We start from the raw sequence: 17800 nt of genomic DNA, 5'->3' as shown, positions 1-17800 counted from the left end.
ATTGATTTCAACAAGAAGTAGTCTAAAAATTATCTGGACCCTGAAGCAAAACGACATTCTGTTTTCATTCTTGTTTGCTAAAAAAGTGTAATGGTGCACATTCCAAAGAATGAACATTACACGCTGTTAAGTTATACTAATGTGAACATGACAATCTTGTCCTGTGCACTTTTTTTTTTAAAGACAGATTTTGTTCAGTGTTAATCATAGCTTTTACTAAAGTTGGCCAACATCAAAAATAAGTACACACTAACTAGCAGCTGAAAGGTAACAACATGCTGAATGTGTATCCATGCATCTACATACCTATCTATTTATCTATATAAATTTAGACACAGAATAATACAGGGCACCAGTGTGAGGGGGTGGATCAGGTTGTCAGACACACAGAAAGTACACTCTGTGCTATTCAAGTTGTTTATTGTGTTTTTGGGGGGTTTTTTTAATTAAAAAAAAAGGCTTTGCAAAATTTGATTTTTTTTTCTGTGCACACTCGAAGTACACCAGTCAAAGACATCTTTCACCCAACCTCAGCGTGATGTCTTTACTCTTTCACAGAGCACCCTCTCCTCCTATCAGCATCTTACTGTTCACCTCCTCCCCATCTGCCCCACTGAAGTGTGACTGGAAAGCAGCCAGAGGCTCAGCCCCTTACCTTGCGCCAGTCCTTGAAGAAGTTCTGGTTGAAGACTTCCCTGCCGGTGTACTCGTGATCCAACATCTTGGCATAGAAGGTGGTAACTTCCTCCGTGTCTTGCTTCAAAGGCATGGGCTTGCCTGTCCACAGTCAACCACACTTTCACTTTCTGAATGGGTGTAATTAACAGCTAAGTGCTTAAAGCATTCAACTTTCAATCTAAGGGTCCTGTGTTCAAATCCCAGTCACAACACCTGGTGAGTAAAAGGTTGGATTTTTTTTTATCAATCTCCAGTTCAAAAGATGCACAGGTCAGCCAGTGCCTAAACACCCTTTCCTTTGTGTACACATGCATGCAAAGGATCACATACGCAAGTTATGAATTCTACAATGTATGTCATCAGTCAGTGGGCTATGGAAACAAGAAACAATCAGTTTGCACAGCCCTAAAACATGAGTACAGCTGCATGCATGGTGGGGTAAAAACAGTCATACATCATACAAAAGGCCCACTCATTCGTACAAGTAAGTGCGAGAGTCGCACACACAGAAGTAGAAGTTTCAGTTTCATGGAAACATCCATATATGCTACATCTCCCAAAAAGAAGAAAAGAAAAAAGGCAGATTCCTGACCTATGCATGAACTCAATGTTTTTTGGGATTCTTCCAAATGCTTCAGGAGAGAAATGGGAGGGAGAACCATTTAAAGATGTTGATTGTGTACTGGGACTATATGGAGATTCTAAAACAGGCAGACAATGTATGTAAATACAAAGATGCTACGACTTATGAAAAAACAAAATAAAAAGCAAAAGTTTCATTGGGGCTGAGAAAGAGAGAAAAGGACAGACAGTGAGACAAGACAGATGAAACAAATGAGTGAGAAAAAACAACATACTTTTCTGCTGATAAATGTGGCAATGTGTCCATTTCAGAGAATTCATTATTTCTTATATTATACAATATTTGGTATTTTCATTTCAATGTATTTAAAACATTACTCTGTCTTTAGTGTGTGCACCTGCTGTTTCTTTTTCCTCATTATCTTTTAATAAAAATCTCACATCATACATAAATGAAAAGGTCATTTTCAAATGGTTTTTGTGATATTTTTTTTTTTTTAAGTGTTCAAAATATACCGCAAACATGGACAGTCACAACTTTATTATCCATAACAACAAACTGTAGGCCTTCAAAAGGTCAAAGAATCTTTTTCACAAGAGAAGACTGGGCCAAGGTTATCTTCAGACACAATGAGAGATAAGAGGGTTGTTACATAGCTTTGGGTTTCTCATATACTTGACCCGCCACATCTTCTGGCTGATAAAAATAATGCTAAGCAAATAGCTATCTATGGAAGTTTTCCTCTGGACACAACTGTGGACATCGCCTGGTGACCTCAGGAGCAGATAAGTCAGATAACAATGCTGCCCATGGACAAGTGAAATTCCAACATGGACAGTAACAATCAATAAGACAGTAAAACACTGAGAGAAAGCCAGGCATGGCATCCTGGTGAAGTCTGACCAACACTGATAATGTGTGTGTGTGTGTGTGTGTGTGTGTGTGTGTGTGTGTGTGTGTTTGTAACATGTATTCAACTGACTTAGTTATGGCTCTGTCCTCATCAGTTGTATGTAAATACAGCTGATAAGAATTTAATCTAGATTTGTGTTTTCTTCTGGGTCCTTTCTGGTGTCAGTGGTGGGGAGTTGTGTGTTGTTTTCTTTTAATGGGAGAGTTGGGGGATAGGTGGCATAAGCTTTCTCCATTTTACTGTACTTTAGATTAGCGTAATCTTCACCTGAAGTTTGCTTGCTGGTAAATAAAGGCACAGCTCTTAAACATCATGTCAATTACTATGATTTACATTTTGACATTGGAAATTTTAAAGAAGGAATTCAGTACCAACTTGTGTGATAATTACTGTCTTTTAGCCATTCTGATTCTATCTTCATACTGAACCAATGAAATTAATGACAACAAAAGTACCATTTAATGAAACTCTAATCCAGTCATAAAACAATTCAACAAGAAATGGAAAAGATGACAAAAAACAATCAAATCACTACATATTGCACTGTCCAGCTGTAAGGGTTGCCCGCCCATGACCCACCATCATAGTAAAACTTGATGTCTTTGGGCAAGGGTTCGTAGGGGGGAGCGAACACAGGGCCCTGGTGTTCAAGGAAGGTCCACTTCACCCCATCATCACGTTTCTCTTCCTCCCACCATCGCCACACCTGGTTGTCCTCCTCCTTTTTCCCACGTCCTGCCCCCGCCTTCCCTCCCTCTTCCTTTCCCTTCTTAGCCTGCAAATGTTACCATGGACACCAGATTAGAGAAGAATAAAAAAATTCTTGCTCTACAACTGACTGAATAATCACATGGTCAGTGATTGTTGCTCTACAATTAACTGAATGATCACATGGTCTGTGACTGTTATGACAAACAAAACAGCCAATATAAAATACAACATTCACACTTGAGGCTGACAGAAGCATAAAAAGGGTGACTGAAATTGAAAAAATGGAATGAAAGAAAATTCAGTAATGAGACAAAGAACATTAACTATTGAATAATTCATACATTCAGAAACTTGTGTACTTAAAGAAAAAGAAAAAGAAAAAAAAAAGACATAACAAACCTCCGCATATTCAGAACCTATAGATATTGTCAAGCATTGAATAAATACAAATTTATGTTTGCATATGTGTTCCTCTTGTTGTTGCTGTGTACCCATGTGAGATTAATCAAAAACAGATATAGATAATCTAAAATTGTGTGTGTGTGTGTGTGTGTGTGTGTGTGTGTGTGTGTGTGTGTGTAACATTTCTGGTTTATTTCTTTCTCAATGGTTTTTTTTTAAAAATTTTTACCCAAAGGTGTGCAAGCTGACAGGCAGTGCTAATATAATTGGCTCAGAGTGGTATACATTTCTTTCATTTAATTCTAAAACAGCAAAAGTTACGGTACTTGTTCACTGTTTAACAAAGAACAGAAAAACATGAAATAAGTTTGGTAGTACCAGAAAGTCAATGAGATTTACCAACAATAGAAAGAGTGGCAGAGAAAAATGAGCAGACAATCAGTACAAGGAAAAGCATAAACCCAGCAAACAACGACACACGCTGAATTAATCTGGAAAGGTGTACAGACGAGAATCAGACAGCAGTAAGAAAATTACTTTGGGTGGCTTGACTTCCTCCTCTTCCTCCTCTTCCTCATACTTCCTCTTTTGGGGTTTAGGTTTTTCCTCAACCTTCCTCTTCTTCACCTTGTCCATCCTGTCCCCAAACCACACCATCATTATCAACTGTTTATTGTCATTGTCTTCAAATACTCTCAGTTTCTGCAACATTCTTCCAGAAACATCATAGGACTAACAAGCCACATCACATGGATGTTGAAATGATACGCACTTTTCAACATGCCTCAGACATGAATGTAACACTGTTGGAAGTCTGACAGTAATTCTGGAACAAGGCACAAGAAGTTTGGACAAAGTTGTATTATGATGGGTTGTACTTACAAATATGATGCACATCTGTGATACAATAAGCAGATGCAAATACATGGCTGTGATTTAGAAAGGTGTTTGTTCCTCATGAATGGGTGTGCTATAGTGTGTGTGTGTGAGTGTGTGTGTGTGTGTGTGAGTGTGTGTGTGTGTGTGTGTGTTTGTGCACACGTGCATACATGTATGCTTGTGTTTCCTGTCATGATATGTGGGTCCAGTGTTTTGGAGAAGGCAATGATAGTGGCAGCTTGTGTGTATCTCTGTGTCAATGTGTGTGCATGAATACCATTTCGACTTTAATTTTCTTCCATTTTTGTGTATTATAAAAATAATTACATGGTGCACAGTGTTAACACTATACTTTTATTTTATAGATGAGTACTGTCTCACTGTTTAACTGTAACTGTTCTTTTTGTTTTTCTTTTTCAGGCTGTTGTTAAAGTGATTGAATACAAACACCATCCAACATACCTTGAGGACAAAGGCTCATCGTCATCATCTTCTGATTCTGCCTTTACACGTTTCGTCTTCATTCGTACAGACTGGAATATAATTGGTGAAAATCAACAAAAAAAGCGATATCTGTCAGTGAAAACATTGTATCCTGTTACATGTATAACACTGTCAGTGACAATACTGCAAACTGCTACAACAGTGTAAATGCCCTAAACTGTTATAGCACAGTCAGTCACAACACTGCACACTCAAGCTGTTCAAATAGGATAAATCATTTAATCAATTAATGTCAACATTTGAACAGTTTCAGTTTGTTTCAAGAAGGTGTCTAATCGTGGAGACCAATCCATATGTGTCACATCACACCTGCTTTGGAAAAAGGAGAGAGAGGAAAGCTGGGGAGATGCAGATGCCTGTCCTATGCATAAACTCATGCTGGTCAGGCCTTGCACATATGTAAACACTTTAACAGAAGATGGAGAATTATATAACTACCTTAAGCTCTATACATGAGAAAGAAAAGAATAAATAAGAGTAGTGAAGTCTCACCAATGGAGTTTCATCTTCATCACTGCCCACAGGCTCTTTCTTGATCTCCTTCTTGACCTCTTTGACAGGCAACTTGGTCAAGGACATGTCCTTCCTGGGTGAGGAACTCTGGGAGCTCTTGCTGGGGGAGCTGGGCTCCTCCTTCACCACAGGGTGGCAATCCATACTGTTAATATCATCCACCTTGTTCCCATGGCTGTTCTTCGAGTTGTGCTGCTTTCTTGCAGTCAAATTGTTGGCCTCTTTTTCTTTCTTCACAGGAGAATCGCCTGCAGAGTCGCGCTCCTTCTTTACACTGGAAGAGCTGCTTGAGTCTTTTTCTTTCTTCTCTGCAGAAGAACCGCTGGAGTCTTTTTCCTTCTTCACCACTGATGAGCTGCTTGATTCTTTCTCCTTCTTCACATGAGAGCTGCTTTCTTTGGATCTGCACAAACAGTCTGATCTTTTGAAATTAATAAGTGTGTGAGTTGCAGCCTACAAATACACAAAAGGAGGTGAAAAAGAAGAAAACTATATACTGAATAAAATGTCATTGCCAAGTTCTGACTCTGATACAAGAACAAAAACAACAATAAACAGAATGAGGTCATGACTGACCTAGTTATTAACCAACTGACCTGTGTTTGTCTGAAGAGGACGATGAGGATGACTTGCTAGAGGACGATGTCTTGTGGTCCCTGGACTTGTCCCCATGTCTGTCAGAGCTGCTGGACTTGTGCTTGTCCCCAGAAGAGGAGGAGGAGGAATGCTTGTGATCTGACGATTTCTCCTTGGAATGGCTGCTGCTACTCTCCTTTGACTTGGAGGGGGAAGAGGAGGAGGATTTGTCCTTGTGGGAGGAGGAAGAGGAGGACCCCTCCTTATGTTTTGAGGATGACGACGATGATGACCCCTCCTTGCGCTTGCTAGAGGAAGATGAAGATGAGGATTCTTTAGATTTTGAGCTGGAGCTGTGGTGCGAGCTGGAGGAATGTTTTGAGGCCTCCTTCTCCTTGCTGGAGCTGGATTTGGATGACGATGATGATGAACCATCACGGTGCTTCGAAGAGGAAGAAGAGCCTTCCTTATGCTTGGAGGAAGAAGAAGAGGAGGACCCATGTTGTTTGCCGTCTTTGGAGCGGTCTTTGTGTTCATGGTTCTTGCTGTCTTTGGGACGTTCTTTGTGGTCTTTGGAGCGTTCCTTGTGGTGTTGTGATGAGGAGGAGTGGTGGTTCTTGGTTGGAGAGGCACCAGGAGACTTGAACTTGCCATCTCCCCCATCATTAAGGACATGGTTGGGGAGGCCGTTCTGTTGATGGCTCGATGTTGCCATCTTGACTTTTAGATCGATGTGTGGGGACAGCATGTCATTCCCACCGTTTCTTTCCTCTCCTGTCAGCAAACAGGGCAAAAAGTCTGCATGAAGAGGTGATTTATGTGTGGGTATTATAAGCATGCATGTGCTGTGAGTGACTCTGTGTGGAGTGTGTGTGTGTGTGTGTGTGTGTGCATGTGTATGTGTGTGTGTGTGTGTGTGTGTGTTTTCCTATCTCCTATGTCAACGAAGTCTTATGCTGATGCATAACTATAAGTACCTTGTACACATGCCAAAGATCAAATACACACATTTAAGATCCTGTAATCCATATCATCACCGATATTGTGAAAATATGAACATATACAGCATATCCACCCTGCCAACCACTCCACCCTCCAAAAACCATGTATGGCTGCTTAAACGACTGTATAAAACAGGCCATTCAAGTAAAAAACAACACTTATACACAACTGAACATGGAAATTGCAGTCAACAAATGCAGAAGGAAAAAAAATCATGAATGGATTAAAATCTTGATTCTGATACATTATTCATAAATATTTTCAAATGGTTTTCATTTTACAAACCTAAAACAAGGGCATATGAATGTATATTTCACTCAGACTGTAAGCTGACTTCAGCTGACTGACATTTACATGTGAACATTGAACTCTCTTCACTGATTTCTGTTCAATTATCTTTTTAAGTTGATTTAGGTTCTGATTACACATTCATTTTATCTCAGTGATGTATATATTGCAAGGTTCTGATTACACAGACTTCTGCTGACTGATTTATGTAATTACAGGTGCTGATTACACCTGTTCATTGATTAATGCATGTCATTTTAAGCTCTGACTACAGACTGACATTAGCTGACTGAGACATGTAATTCTTGATTCTGATGACTACAGCCTGATTTTCACACATAAAAATCTGTTGTGACCACAATGTAAGTAGTTAATGTGTCAGACTTCCACCCCAATCATCTGTTGTTCAAAAATTTGCGACAATGGCCTGAACTTTAGAAAAGTATCATTGATGAAGGTTACAAGAGTCAAGCAAAGGGTTGTGAAATGAAAAACAACAATAAACTGATACATGTTTTATAGGACTAAACTTTCAAGAGAAAGAACATAACCTCTATGAATGAATCTGTTCTCTCATTTCCAACCAGCTGTCTGCTATGTTCTAGCCAGTATTTCTAGCCAGATCAAAACTAGAATGAAATGAAGCATTGTACATTTTAATGCTGTACATCAAGGTTTGAACTATCACAGCCCCAGTGCCATCAGTCCACACACACACACACACACACACACACACACACACAGGACAGATCGGTGACCATACTAGGAAACTGATAGCAGAGCAGAAAGGACACCTCTGTGCCTCCCACAAAACAAGGAGTACACTGAAATGAACAAAGAGAGGAAGTCATCAGAGAGACAAGAGGAAATGGCTGAACAAACAAGCTGAAGATGCACAGGAAGCAACACACCCAATGACATGTGAGCTGCCTGCCTGATTGCGAAAATGATTTCTGATACCCTGCAAACAGGCTCAGGATCAGTGATGGCAACAGATGGCACAATTCTTTCAAAGGGCGAGGACAAGCTTGAACGATTAGCTAAAAATGTCAGAGGTTCTCAACGGACCATAATCTCCCATCCAAACTGAGATTGAAGATCTGCTTCATCTGCTCCTTAAATACACCATTATTTGACATAGGATGAAATCAGAAAAGCAATCAAGACACACAGGAACAACAAATTCCCTGGGTTCAATAGCAGCAAAGATGCTCAATGGTGGCGGGGACTGAATCGTCTTGGATGAGCAGTCTCTGCAATTAGGTGAGGAATTCCAATATTGTCCCAGAGGGCTGGAAGAATGATGACATGGTCTGCATCCCAAAGAAGGGTAACCTCTCTGAGTCTCAAAACTGAAGTAGAGTAACTCCACTGTCAATACCAGGGAAAGTCTACTGCCAGACCATTCTCAACCAAATGCATGACACAGTGAACAGATCTTCATGCTGAGACAGATCATAGAGAAGTGTGAAGAATACCAGGTATCCCTTGTCAGCTTCACAGACTTCAGCAAAGCCTTCAATAGTCAGCAGACCATACCTTGGAAGATCTTGAAGTACAATGGCATCACAGAGAAAGCCACATCAGCCACAGAGCAGATTTACAACTCCAAGTGCTGAGTCAGGATATATTATGACTATGTGATTGGTTTTAAGTGCTTCCTAGTGTCAGACAAGGGTGTATCTTCTCCGCAATCCTCTTCACACTTGACTGGGTGCTGAAGCATGAAACTCCAGGGGAAAGGAGCTAGTGGACTGAGGATCAATACTTTGCTGATGACATGACTTCCCTCACAAACAACACCAAAGACTTTGAATCAGCTTCTTATGGGTGAGATCAGCAGCTATGCCGGAAACAGTGCCAAGAAGACTAAGACCCTTATGAGTGGTGAACATCACCAACAGACATCTTTATAGACCAGAAAAAAAAATTGACAAAGCACGTCACTTACTTCAGCAGTTCTCAGCAGCAGCAACAGCAACTTTGACCATGAACTGAAATGCTGGATTGGAAAGGCGACAGCAGCATTTAATATATTGAACGAAATAGGGAGCAGCAAGAAATTTTCCCCCAGACTATTTGAGAGGAGACTGTAAATCAAATTTTCAATCCACATTCCTCTGCTCCTGAGAATCTTGGCAACTTAAGACCTTACAGGAGAAAAAACTCTGATGCCTTTGACATAAAATGCCTATGTAAGATCATAGGCATGAAATGGCATGATATTTTTTTCAAATGAAGGTCTGAGAGAGATCCCACTGGCCTCTCAGGTCAACCATCATCTGCAAATGGTGTCTCCTCACTGGGACATATACTGAGGCTCCCCACTTATTTCAGACAAAAATCCTTGTCTGTTCCCTGGTCCTATCTAGGCTTGACTGCTGTAATTCTTTGCTCGCTGGATGCCCCAACTACTTGTTATTCAGACTTCAGAGAGTCCAAAACCATGCTGCATGGCTTATCTTCTGTTCTCCCAAATCAGCTCATATCACTCCTCTCCTTCATTCCCTCCACTGGTTACCTACTGAGAAAAGAATACAGTATTAACTCTCTCTCATGTGCTACAAATTTATGATTGGCATGTCTCCTTACTTTTCTGAGCTTCTGTATTACCTTTCTCCATCTCGCCTGCTCCGGTCATCAGGTGATGGCCGTCTCTTAAAAATTCCATCCTACAGAATCAGATCACATGGAAAACACACTTTCTCTTTCCAGGCTTCCTCCACATGGAACTCACTCCTGTTTCCTGTCCGTCATGCTGTTTCTTACCCTTCTTTCAAAGCCTTTTTAAAAACTCATTTATTTCCAGCCATTCAAATCAGTAAATAACTCCTTGTCTTCACTTTTATGTTTTAGTCTTTTTTATTTTATTTTTTAACTTCTACTATTTTTTACTATTTCAAACATACACATGTTCTTATGCCTTGAACAGCCAAGTTGTGCTTGAGCGCACGCATGCGTGTGTCTACATCTTGTGTGGAGTGGGTGTGGGTATGTGGGTTGCAGTTGGAGCATGAGGATTTGTGCGTGTGGGTGTACTCGTGTGTTTTTAGTATGCATACATCATTGTACTTTTCATTAACGCCCAGGGCTTTTGTTTCATTAGACTGGGCATATCAAATGTCATTATTATTATTATTATTATCATTTAAGGGTTCTATCTTATATGTGTGTGCATGTGTGTCCATGTTGAATATGAATGCTGTTTGTTAGAGTGTAGACCTGCTCAGGCACTCTTCCTTTACATGCTGCTTGTGTGGAGTCTGTGTAATGCACATGTTGCACTGGTTGTGTGGAGTCTGTGTAATGCACATGTTGCACTGGTTGTGTGGAGTCTGTGTAGTGCACATGTTGCACTGGTTGTGTGGAGTCTGTGTAATGCACATGTTGCACTGGTACAGCATGAGGCTCAGTTCAGTGTTCAATGAGTTTTCTGACCAGTTGAGGAGTTTTCTTGGTCAGTAGTGCTCGATCAGTCGGTCAATGGAGCAAGAAACTTGGCCAGGTCAAAAACAAGAGTCAGCTTGTAGTCCATGAGGATGAGAGTAGTGCTCGATCAGTCGGTCAATGGAGCAAGAGACTTGACCAGGTCAAAAACAAGAGTCAGCTTGTGGTCCATGAGGATGAGTGCTTAGACTGAAATCTGTCAGTGTGACAACATACAGGTTGCTGCTGGAAACTGCCAGTATTTTGACCCAAATCTATAGCTCGTTGAGGTATTTATTCACTGTCATAACACAGGTATACTTACCTGTCAGTTTGTTGTATTTCTGCTTCAATACTGAACAGGGAATAGGTACTGGCTCTCCAAATGTTTGTGACCTGAATTTTTATTGTGTCATGTTATGTATGTTATTTCAGATTTTCATCATAGACATTTATTTTCTAGTTTGAAACACTACTAGTTCTTGTGGAACTGTTACAGGGATTTTGGGAAGAATGTCTTATTCTTGTTCTCTGTGTGCTAATTTGGTATTACTGATACTTCACTCTCAATTTACCATTTAGTATTCATTACCTAATGTTTTGAGAATTACTTAATTTATTTATTACTTCCAGTTTAGTACTGTGGAAATAAATGTGAAGTACATAATTACATTTGCTCTGGAAATCATTTTCAGTGGGTTTATTAATTACTTTGTGAAATTCTCAATGTTTTGAATTAAGGTTAAACCAGAATATTTCAGTTTTTGCTGAATTGACCACTTTGTTGAAAAACAGAACAAGAGGTATGAAAAATAGTTCAGTTATATGAATTTGCTCTGATTGTTTTACCTGTAACCTGTAAAGGCAGTAAAGGAGTTGATATTGTACTTGATAATATAGTGTACAGCCATTTGATTGCTCTTCTGTCCCATGATGGAGGGTGGCAATGGAATCATTTGGCCAGGATTTTGTGGATTGCGTGGTAGAAATGTATGCGCAGACTTTAGGCTTTGTTGCTAGGGGACTCCACTCTCCCTTTAAGTTTAAGACAACCTGATGTCACCCACTTTGTGAGTGACCCTGTTTCACCGTCCCGACCTGGGGTACCTGAGCATTGCTGATGGGTGTCAATCCCAAAGGACTACAACCACAGCAGTTTTTCCCCCCAGACCACCTGAGACTCAATGGAATTAGTAAGGTGATGACACCACCATTCCACCCTACTTTGAGTATTGCAGAAAAAACAAAAACCTTATAATTATTCTACAAGGGGTTACAGATGGGAAAGTAGTTTGTGGTGTGGTGTGTGGGTGTGTGTGTGTGATCTTCTGTAAAAAGGAAAGTGAAAGACTTTTCTTTATTTGTCTGTCAGACTGCTGAGAAATACTCTGGTCTTGTTGTGATGTGTGTCACTGTGTGTTATTCAAGTTGAAAAATTTGGAGTAAATTCTTTATTGTAAGTTTATTCCAGGCTTTTGTTTTCGTGAAGGAGAAAGAAGTGTGAGAGAGCTGGCCAGAACTTTTGAGTGAAAAGTTGCTTGTGACACTGCACCAAGAATTGCATGCCAAGTTGTGAATTGAAAACCTGCAGGTTGGAGAAAGAGGGGATGACCCAAAATGAACTGGTGGCAAACAGTGGAGAGAAACCTCACACTTGTGGACAGATGATGGGGTGAGAGCAGAAACTTGATAGCATAGTTGACTGTGGATCTCCTTGACTGCCTCATGCATTGACTAATGCCGGAGCATTTACCCGTAGTATCAACATTTTCTTATTCCTTTGTTATAGAGATTTTGTATTTGTATTTCTTTTTATCACAACAGATTTCTCTGTGTGAAATTCGGGCTGCTCTCCCCAGGGAGAGCGCGTCGCTATACTACAGCGCCACCCATTTTTTTGTATTTTTCCTATTGACGTGGATTTTTCTACAGAATTTTGTCAGGAACAACCCTTTTGTTGCCGTGGGTTCTTTTACGTGCGCTAAGTGCGTGCTGCACACGGGACCTCGGTTTATCGTCTCATCCGAATGACTAGCGTCCAGACCACCACTCAAGGTCTAGTGGAGGGGGAGAAAATATCGGCGGCTGAGCCGTGATTCGAACCAGCGCGCTCAGATTCTCTCGCTTCCTAGGCGGACGCGTTACCTCTAGGCCATCACTGCACATTTTGTAATGATTGTAATGTCAGCTAAGGGTTGCATCAAAATCTGCCATGGATTTTGTTTCTTAAATGCACAGTAGACATGAATTTCTTTCTCCAATATGTTGGACTAGTCAGAAGACACTGTGCTCGCTTATCTGCTGTAATTACTGATGTGCCAGGTATTTAAATCTAAGAAAGCTTGAATAGTAAAAAAAAAAAAAAAAAAAAAAAAAAAAAAAAATTTATGTAGTAACAGTAGTTTTCCACAAACAAAAACAAAAATCTAACAATCCTTGAGAAAAAAATGAAAAGAAAGGAAACAGAAATAATTCAACAAATTAAAATAATAAACAAGTAAAATACAGCTTTTCAGGTTTTTTCCATGTGTTGATACCACTATCTAGTATCTGCTTTTTACCTATATATCAATGATTATCTTGTAACTACTGTTTGATCATGCTTCATTAATTAATGGAAAAAAAAACAATCTGCTTTTTATCTATGAATCAATGATTATCATGTTAACTACTGTTTAATTATGCTTGACTGATTAATCAAAAGAACACCATGATATAAATTATAATATATGCTTTTTATCTATAAGTATTAATAAATATTGTGTTAACTACTGTTTTATTATGCTTGAATAATTCATCCGAAAGAAAAAGAAAGAAGAAAAAAAGGAGTGTGTGTGTGTTTAGAGAGAGAGAGGTAATAAATGATTTTCATCAACAGATCAATGATTATCATGTTAACTGCTGCTTGATAACCTTGATTAATTAAGAAAAAAACAACAAACAACAACAACATCAAAACAACATAATATCAGCTTTTTATCAATGATAATGATATCATGAATCAATGATTATCATCATAACTACTGTTTCATTACAGTTGATTAATCTGTGAATTGTAATTAATAATTATCTGATACTGAAACAAATTTATTCATTAAAAAAATCATTGAAGAAGCTTCTGTTTTTGCAGATAATAAAATTGCATTGTTATTTAGGGAGGTGGTATTACCATACATAAACATCAACAGATCATAATAACATCATTATCAGTATCACCTGCATCATTATCAATATTGCTTAATGAAGCTTTATTCCTTTTAATTTTTATTATTGTTGCTGTTAACATGTCTATATTATACTATAATGTATCTGTTTAATTAAATCATTATTATTACTTTAAATACAATACAGTATAAAATAAATAAAACATAACAACAACAATAACAGTAACAGGAATAAAACAGCAAAGTTAATATAAATGATGATGATGATGCGGATGCTGACGTTGATATGACAACATCAACAACAAAATTGTGTTGTTGTTGTTGTTGTTTTGTTTGTCTGTTTGTTTTTTGTGTTTTTTTAACATCAAAATTGACTGAACTCATTTCAATATCAAAGATGAATAAATTATGATTAACTGATTATTCAATCTGGCCAAGTCAAACCATAGTTAATTACTATTTTAATTAATTACTCTAAGAACTTGAAGAAGTTAATGTGATCAGTTCTTCACTTCTTCAACTTCCTGACACAATCAACTAACTGCATTAAAGAGACAGAAAACACACATTAATTCGGGTTTTAGAAGAAGAAAAAAAAAAGAGAGAGAAAAAAACAGAAGGTATCTATTGAAGAAGGGTCACTCAGTTGGTTGTAAATCCAGTGTCACGCGTGTAAACTGGCTTATAGCATCCCCTCTGAGCTGTCTGCTTCTAGGCCAATGACCCCATGTTCGGGACATACCGAGTTGCGGCCACGTACTCTCTCTCAGTCTCACTCAGTGTGTATGTGCCTCAGCGCACTGACGAGAGACAGACCAATCGCGAAAAACAACCAACAAAGAAGTTTTTCTTACCTGAATCCGTCAAAGGAGCTTCGGACCCATTTTCCTGAAACAGTAAAAGTAACAACTATATTGTCACGCTATCATCTACTCTCATACTCCTGTCTGAAATGGCTTTATGAGAAAGGGGGATGGGTCCAAACATAACCACCCTACCGTGATTTTGGACTTAGAAAAATTCTCTCGCCATCTTGGACTTAGCCGAAAAACGGTGCTGCGAATCGACGCTAACAAAGCGTGTAGAGTCGACATCTAAAACACTGTCTACAAGATTTTATGCGGTAAATATGTTCAAAAGCGAATTCTATTTTACCTGAATAGGTTCTGCGATGTCATCGCTATTGGTAGATGCCATCTTCGTACAATTTTCTTCTTCGTTTATTGCTGCACAGAATGGCGGATGCCCAAGATCGCTGCGTGTGCGGCTAAGTCAGTGTTTCATGCCAGTGCGCATGCTCAGTGGTTGCACTGTCAACATGTGTGTGTGTGTGTGTGTGTGGGCACGATTGTGGGGCAAACTAACCTGAGAAATTGCGTTTAACTGTTGACAATAATGCCACCATTTCATTTATTTGCATCACCCTTTTATGTATACGTTCAATGATCAACTGTTTGAAGAGCACTTACATCCTGTTATATAAAACTAGCAAGCTGCGTTTCTTCTTCTCGAGGGGTCGTTTCAAAAATGTAAAAAAATAATAACAATAAAAAAAAAATTTTTTAAAGAAAAGAAAAGATAAACGTGTCACCCCGTAATTATTCTTCTAAATATCCCCTCATGCCGCGAATGCACGTCCTACATGCTGATCAAAACAAACATATATTTTTTTCGTTGTAATCATCTGTCAGAAATGGTGAAGAGATCTCGGGACTGAAGAAAATACCAATCATAATTATAGCAACAAACACACCCAGAAACTTTCGTTTTTATTTTGTCATTATACAGCTTCTTATTCTTTCTTCGTATACAACAAAGCATATGATGCACGTATGGCAGTTGCTGCCCAGCGCTTCCATTCAGTCTGCACATACTGTAGTTAATTTTAAAGTGCATCAGTACATGATAAGCAAACCCAGCCTGAGCCCGTGAGTAATACTTGATATCAGTACTCATAGCTAGGTGTGAGTGAGGAACAAACTACACTAATTATATCCTGCAAAATCTCTCGTACCAATTCTCACCAGTAATCAGTTCCATTTCGGAGTCGAGCACTTCAGGAAAGGAAAGGTCAAAGACAAAAAAGTGAAAGTAATAATACACAGTATATACTGTATGCTGGCAAACACGTATGCACATACCATCACACACACACACACACACACACACACACACACACACACACACACACACACACACACACACACTGACATACACTAAAAGTAAACGTGAGTTGATAACTGCAACAGTGCGTCAGGTATATACAACAAGTGAAAGTTATGGCCCTGGAGTGGTACTGAGTTTGTGTGTGTGTGTGTGTGTGTGTGTGTGTGTGTGTGTGTGTGTGTGTGTGTGTGTGTGTTATTAATAGATTTGTCTCCTTCGTCACAGAAATTCTGAAGAAAGTCCAAAACTCAGCTGCTCGTCTGATCTTGAAAGCCTCTCGTAGGTATCCAACATGCACTCCTCTTCTATGTAAGTTACACTGGCTTCCAGTATATGAAAGAACCAAATTTAAAATAGCTTGTATATGTTTCAATTCATTGAGTGGTTCTCAGTACACCATCGTACCTTTCTCAGTCAAAATTTACAGTCCACCCCGCTATGGCTTGTTGCATTCTTCATCAGTCTGACACACGCATGTTCGAAATCTCACGTCAGTTACAGACACAAGTCTCATGGTTTCCGAACATTTACACACAATCACTATTGGTTTTGGAAATCTCTACCACAGAACATCAGTCACTGCTCCTGACTGTAAAATCTGTCAAGTCTAATCTTAAAACATATACCTATTTGTTCAAACAATATTTTGAACTATCGATTATCATTCTCTCACCAAACCGTCTTTATATGTGAGCATCGGTGTGTTTATGTGAGGGTTGGGGTTAGGTGGGATGTGTGTGAGTCGTAAGTGTTGTTATCCTTTATACTACTTTTGAAAGTTTGTATCTCGGCATTGCATTTCATTATGTGGGTGACTGAGGTAAAAGAACTGCGGTGTTAGTCGTTACTCTGTGTGTGTGTGTGTCACGGTGTGTCTGTGTGTGTTCGCGCGCGCGCGCGCGTGTGTGTGTATGACAGAGAGACAGAGACACTTTGCCTGTCTTTGAGTGGCAGTATTAATGTTGTTATATACCTTTCTGTGTTATGTGTCAGGTCAGGGGTGTAGCCCTTGCTACTGCCGGGTACCATGTAACCCAGTGCTACCAGCCGTATGTGAAGTCACCCAACGACGGACCAGGCGGAGGAGGAAACCTTTCCCAACGGCTGTGAAGGCGGCAGAGGATGACCAAAGGGCAGGGGGAGCTCTTATCCTTGGCTGGAAGTCCTCCTAGGAGACGGAACTCCGAAGAAAAAACCTGCACCTGCCGAGGCCGTCCTGCACGTGGCAGTATCTGCACCTGTGGGACTGTGAGCATCGGTAGGCGAGATAGTGGGAAAGGGACTGCACAACTCCTCTTCACTAAAAAAAAAAGTCACCTGTGCTGGTCAGGCAACCAGGCTAATGTCGGAACCTCGAGCTAGCCCTTCAACACCCAGCTTTCCCAAGCCCTGCGGCGATGGAGGAGTGGTAACGGGGACAGGCAGAGGATGCTGCTGGCAGTGTCAGAGCAGCCCTTTTTAGGGACAGCACTGCTCTCCCCACATGGGGAAGGGGGGATAAAAGGATCCCTAAACAAAGCCTGCCTCGCCCAGAACCAAGTAGGAAACCGCACCTACTTGGACATCCAACACTAGCGGTCGAAAACAACAGAAGAAAAGAACTAGGAGTCTTGCCCTGATTCTGGGTGCTTGGAATGTTCGCACCCTTTTAGACAGAGATGACATATCAGAAAGGCGCACAGCGCTCATTGCTAGAATGCTTGATCGCTACCAGGTAGACATAGCAGCCCTGAGCGAAACCATGTTTGCCGGTGAAACCCAGCTGGAGGAAGATGGAGGGGGCTACACCTTCTACTGCACTGGGAAGCCAGATGGCACCCCAAGAACCTCAGGGGTGGGCTTTGCCATACGAACCAAACTTGCACGACAGCTTGACAGCCTTCCACGTGGGATAAACGATACGCTGATGACACTGCGTCTGAAGCTGTCCGAGGATCGCTTCTCCACAGTCATCAGCTGCTATGCCCCGACGATGACCAACCCTGATGACATCAA

General features: G+C 40.1%; 1 protein-coding gene across 1 annotated transcript in view; it reads right to left on the bottom strand.

The window, feature by feature from the left end:
* LOC143286073 (DNA topoisomerase I, mitochondrial-like) overlaps positions 1-14899 on the bottom strand; it is a 45947-nt gene extending 31048 nt beyond the window's left edge. Inside the window, exons 1-8 of the mRNA XM_076593639.1 lie at positions 14795-14899; positions 14494-14527; positions 5780-6533; positions 5163-5586; positions 4629-4699; positions 3825-3924; positions 2754-2949; positions 656-777 (exon numbers count right to left, since the gene is read on the bottom strand). Coding sequence (XP_076449754.1) covers positions 656-777; positions 2754-2949; positions 3825-3924; positions 4629-4699; positions 5163-5586; positions 5780-6533; positions 14494-14527; positions 14795-14836 — 1743 coding nt within the window. The 5' untranslated portion in view covers positions 14837-14899. The remainder of the gene's footprint in view (positions 1-655; positions 778-2753; positions 2950-3824; positions 3925-4628; positions 4700-5162; positions 5587-5779; positions 6534-14493; positions 14528-14794) is intronic.
* Positions 14900-17800: the final 2901 nt, after the last annotated feature.

Source organism: Babylonia areolata, chromosome 9 (genome assembly GCF_041734735.1).
Source record: "Babylonia areolata isolate BAREFJ2019XMU chromosome 9, ASM4173473v1, whole genome shotgun sequence".
Lineage (NCBI taxonomy): Eukaryota > Metazoa > Mollusca > Gastropoda > Neogastropoda > Buccinidae > Babylonia > Babylonia areolata.
The sequence above is the reverse complement of the archived record's forward strand: the minus strand, read 5'-3'. Positions and strand labels throughout refer to the sequence as shown.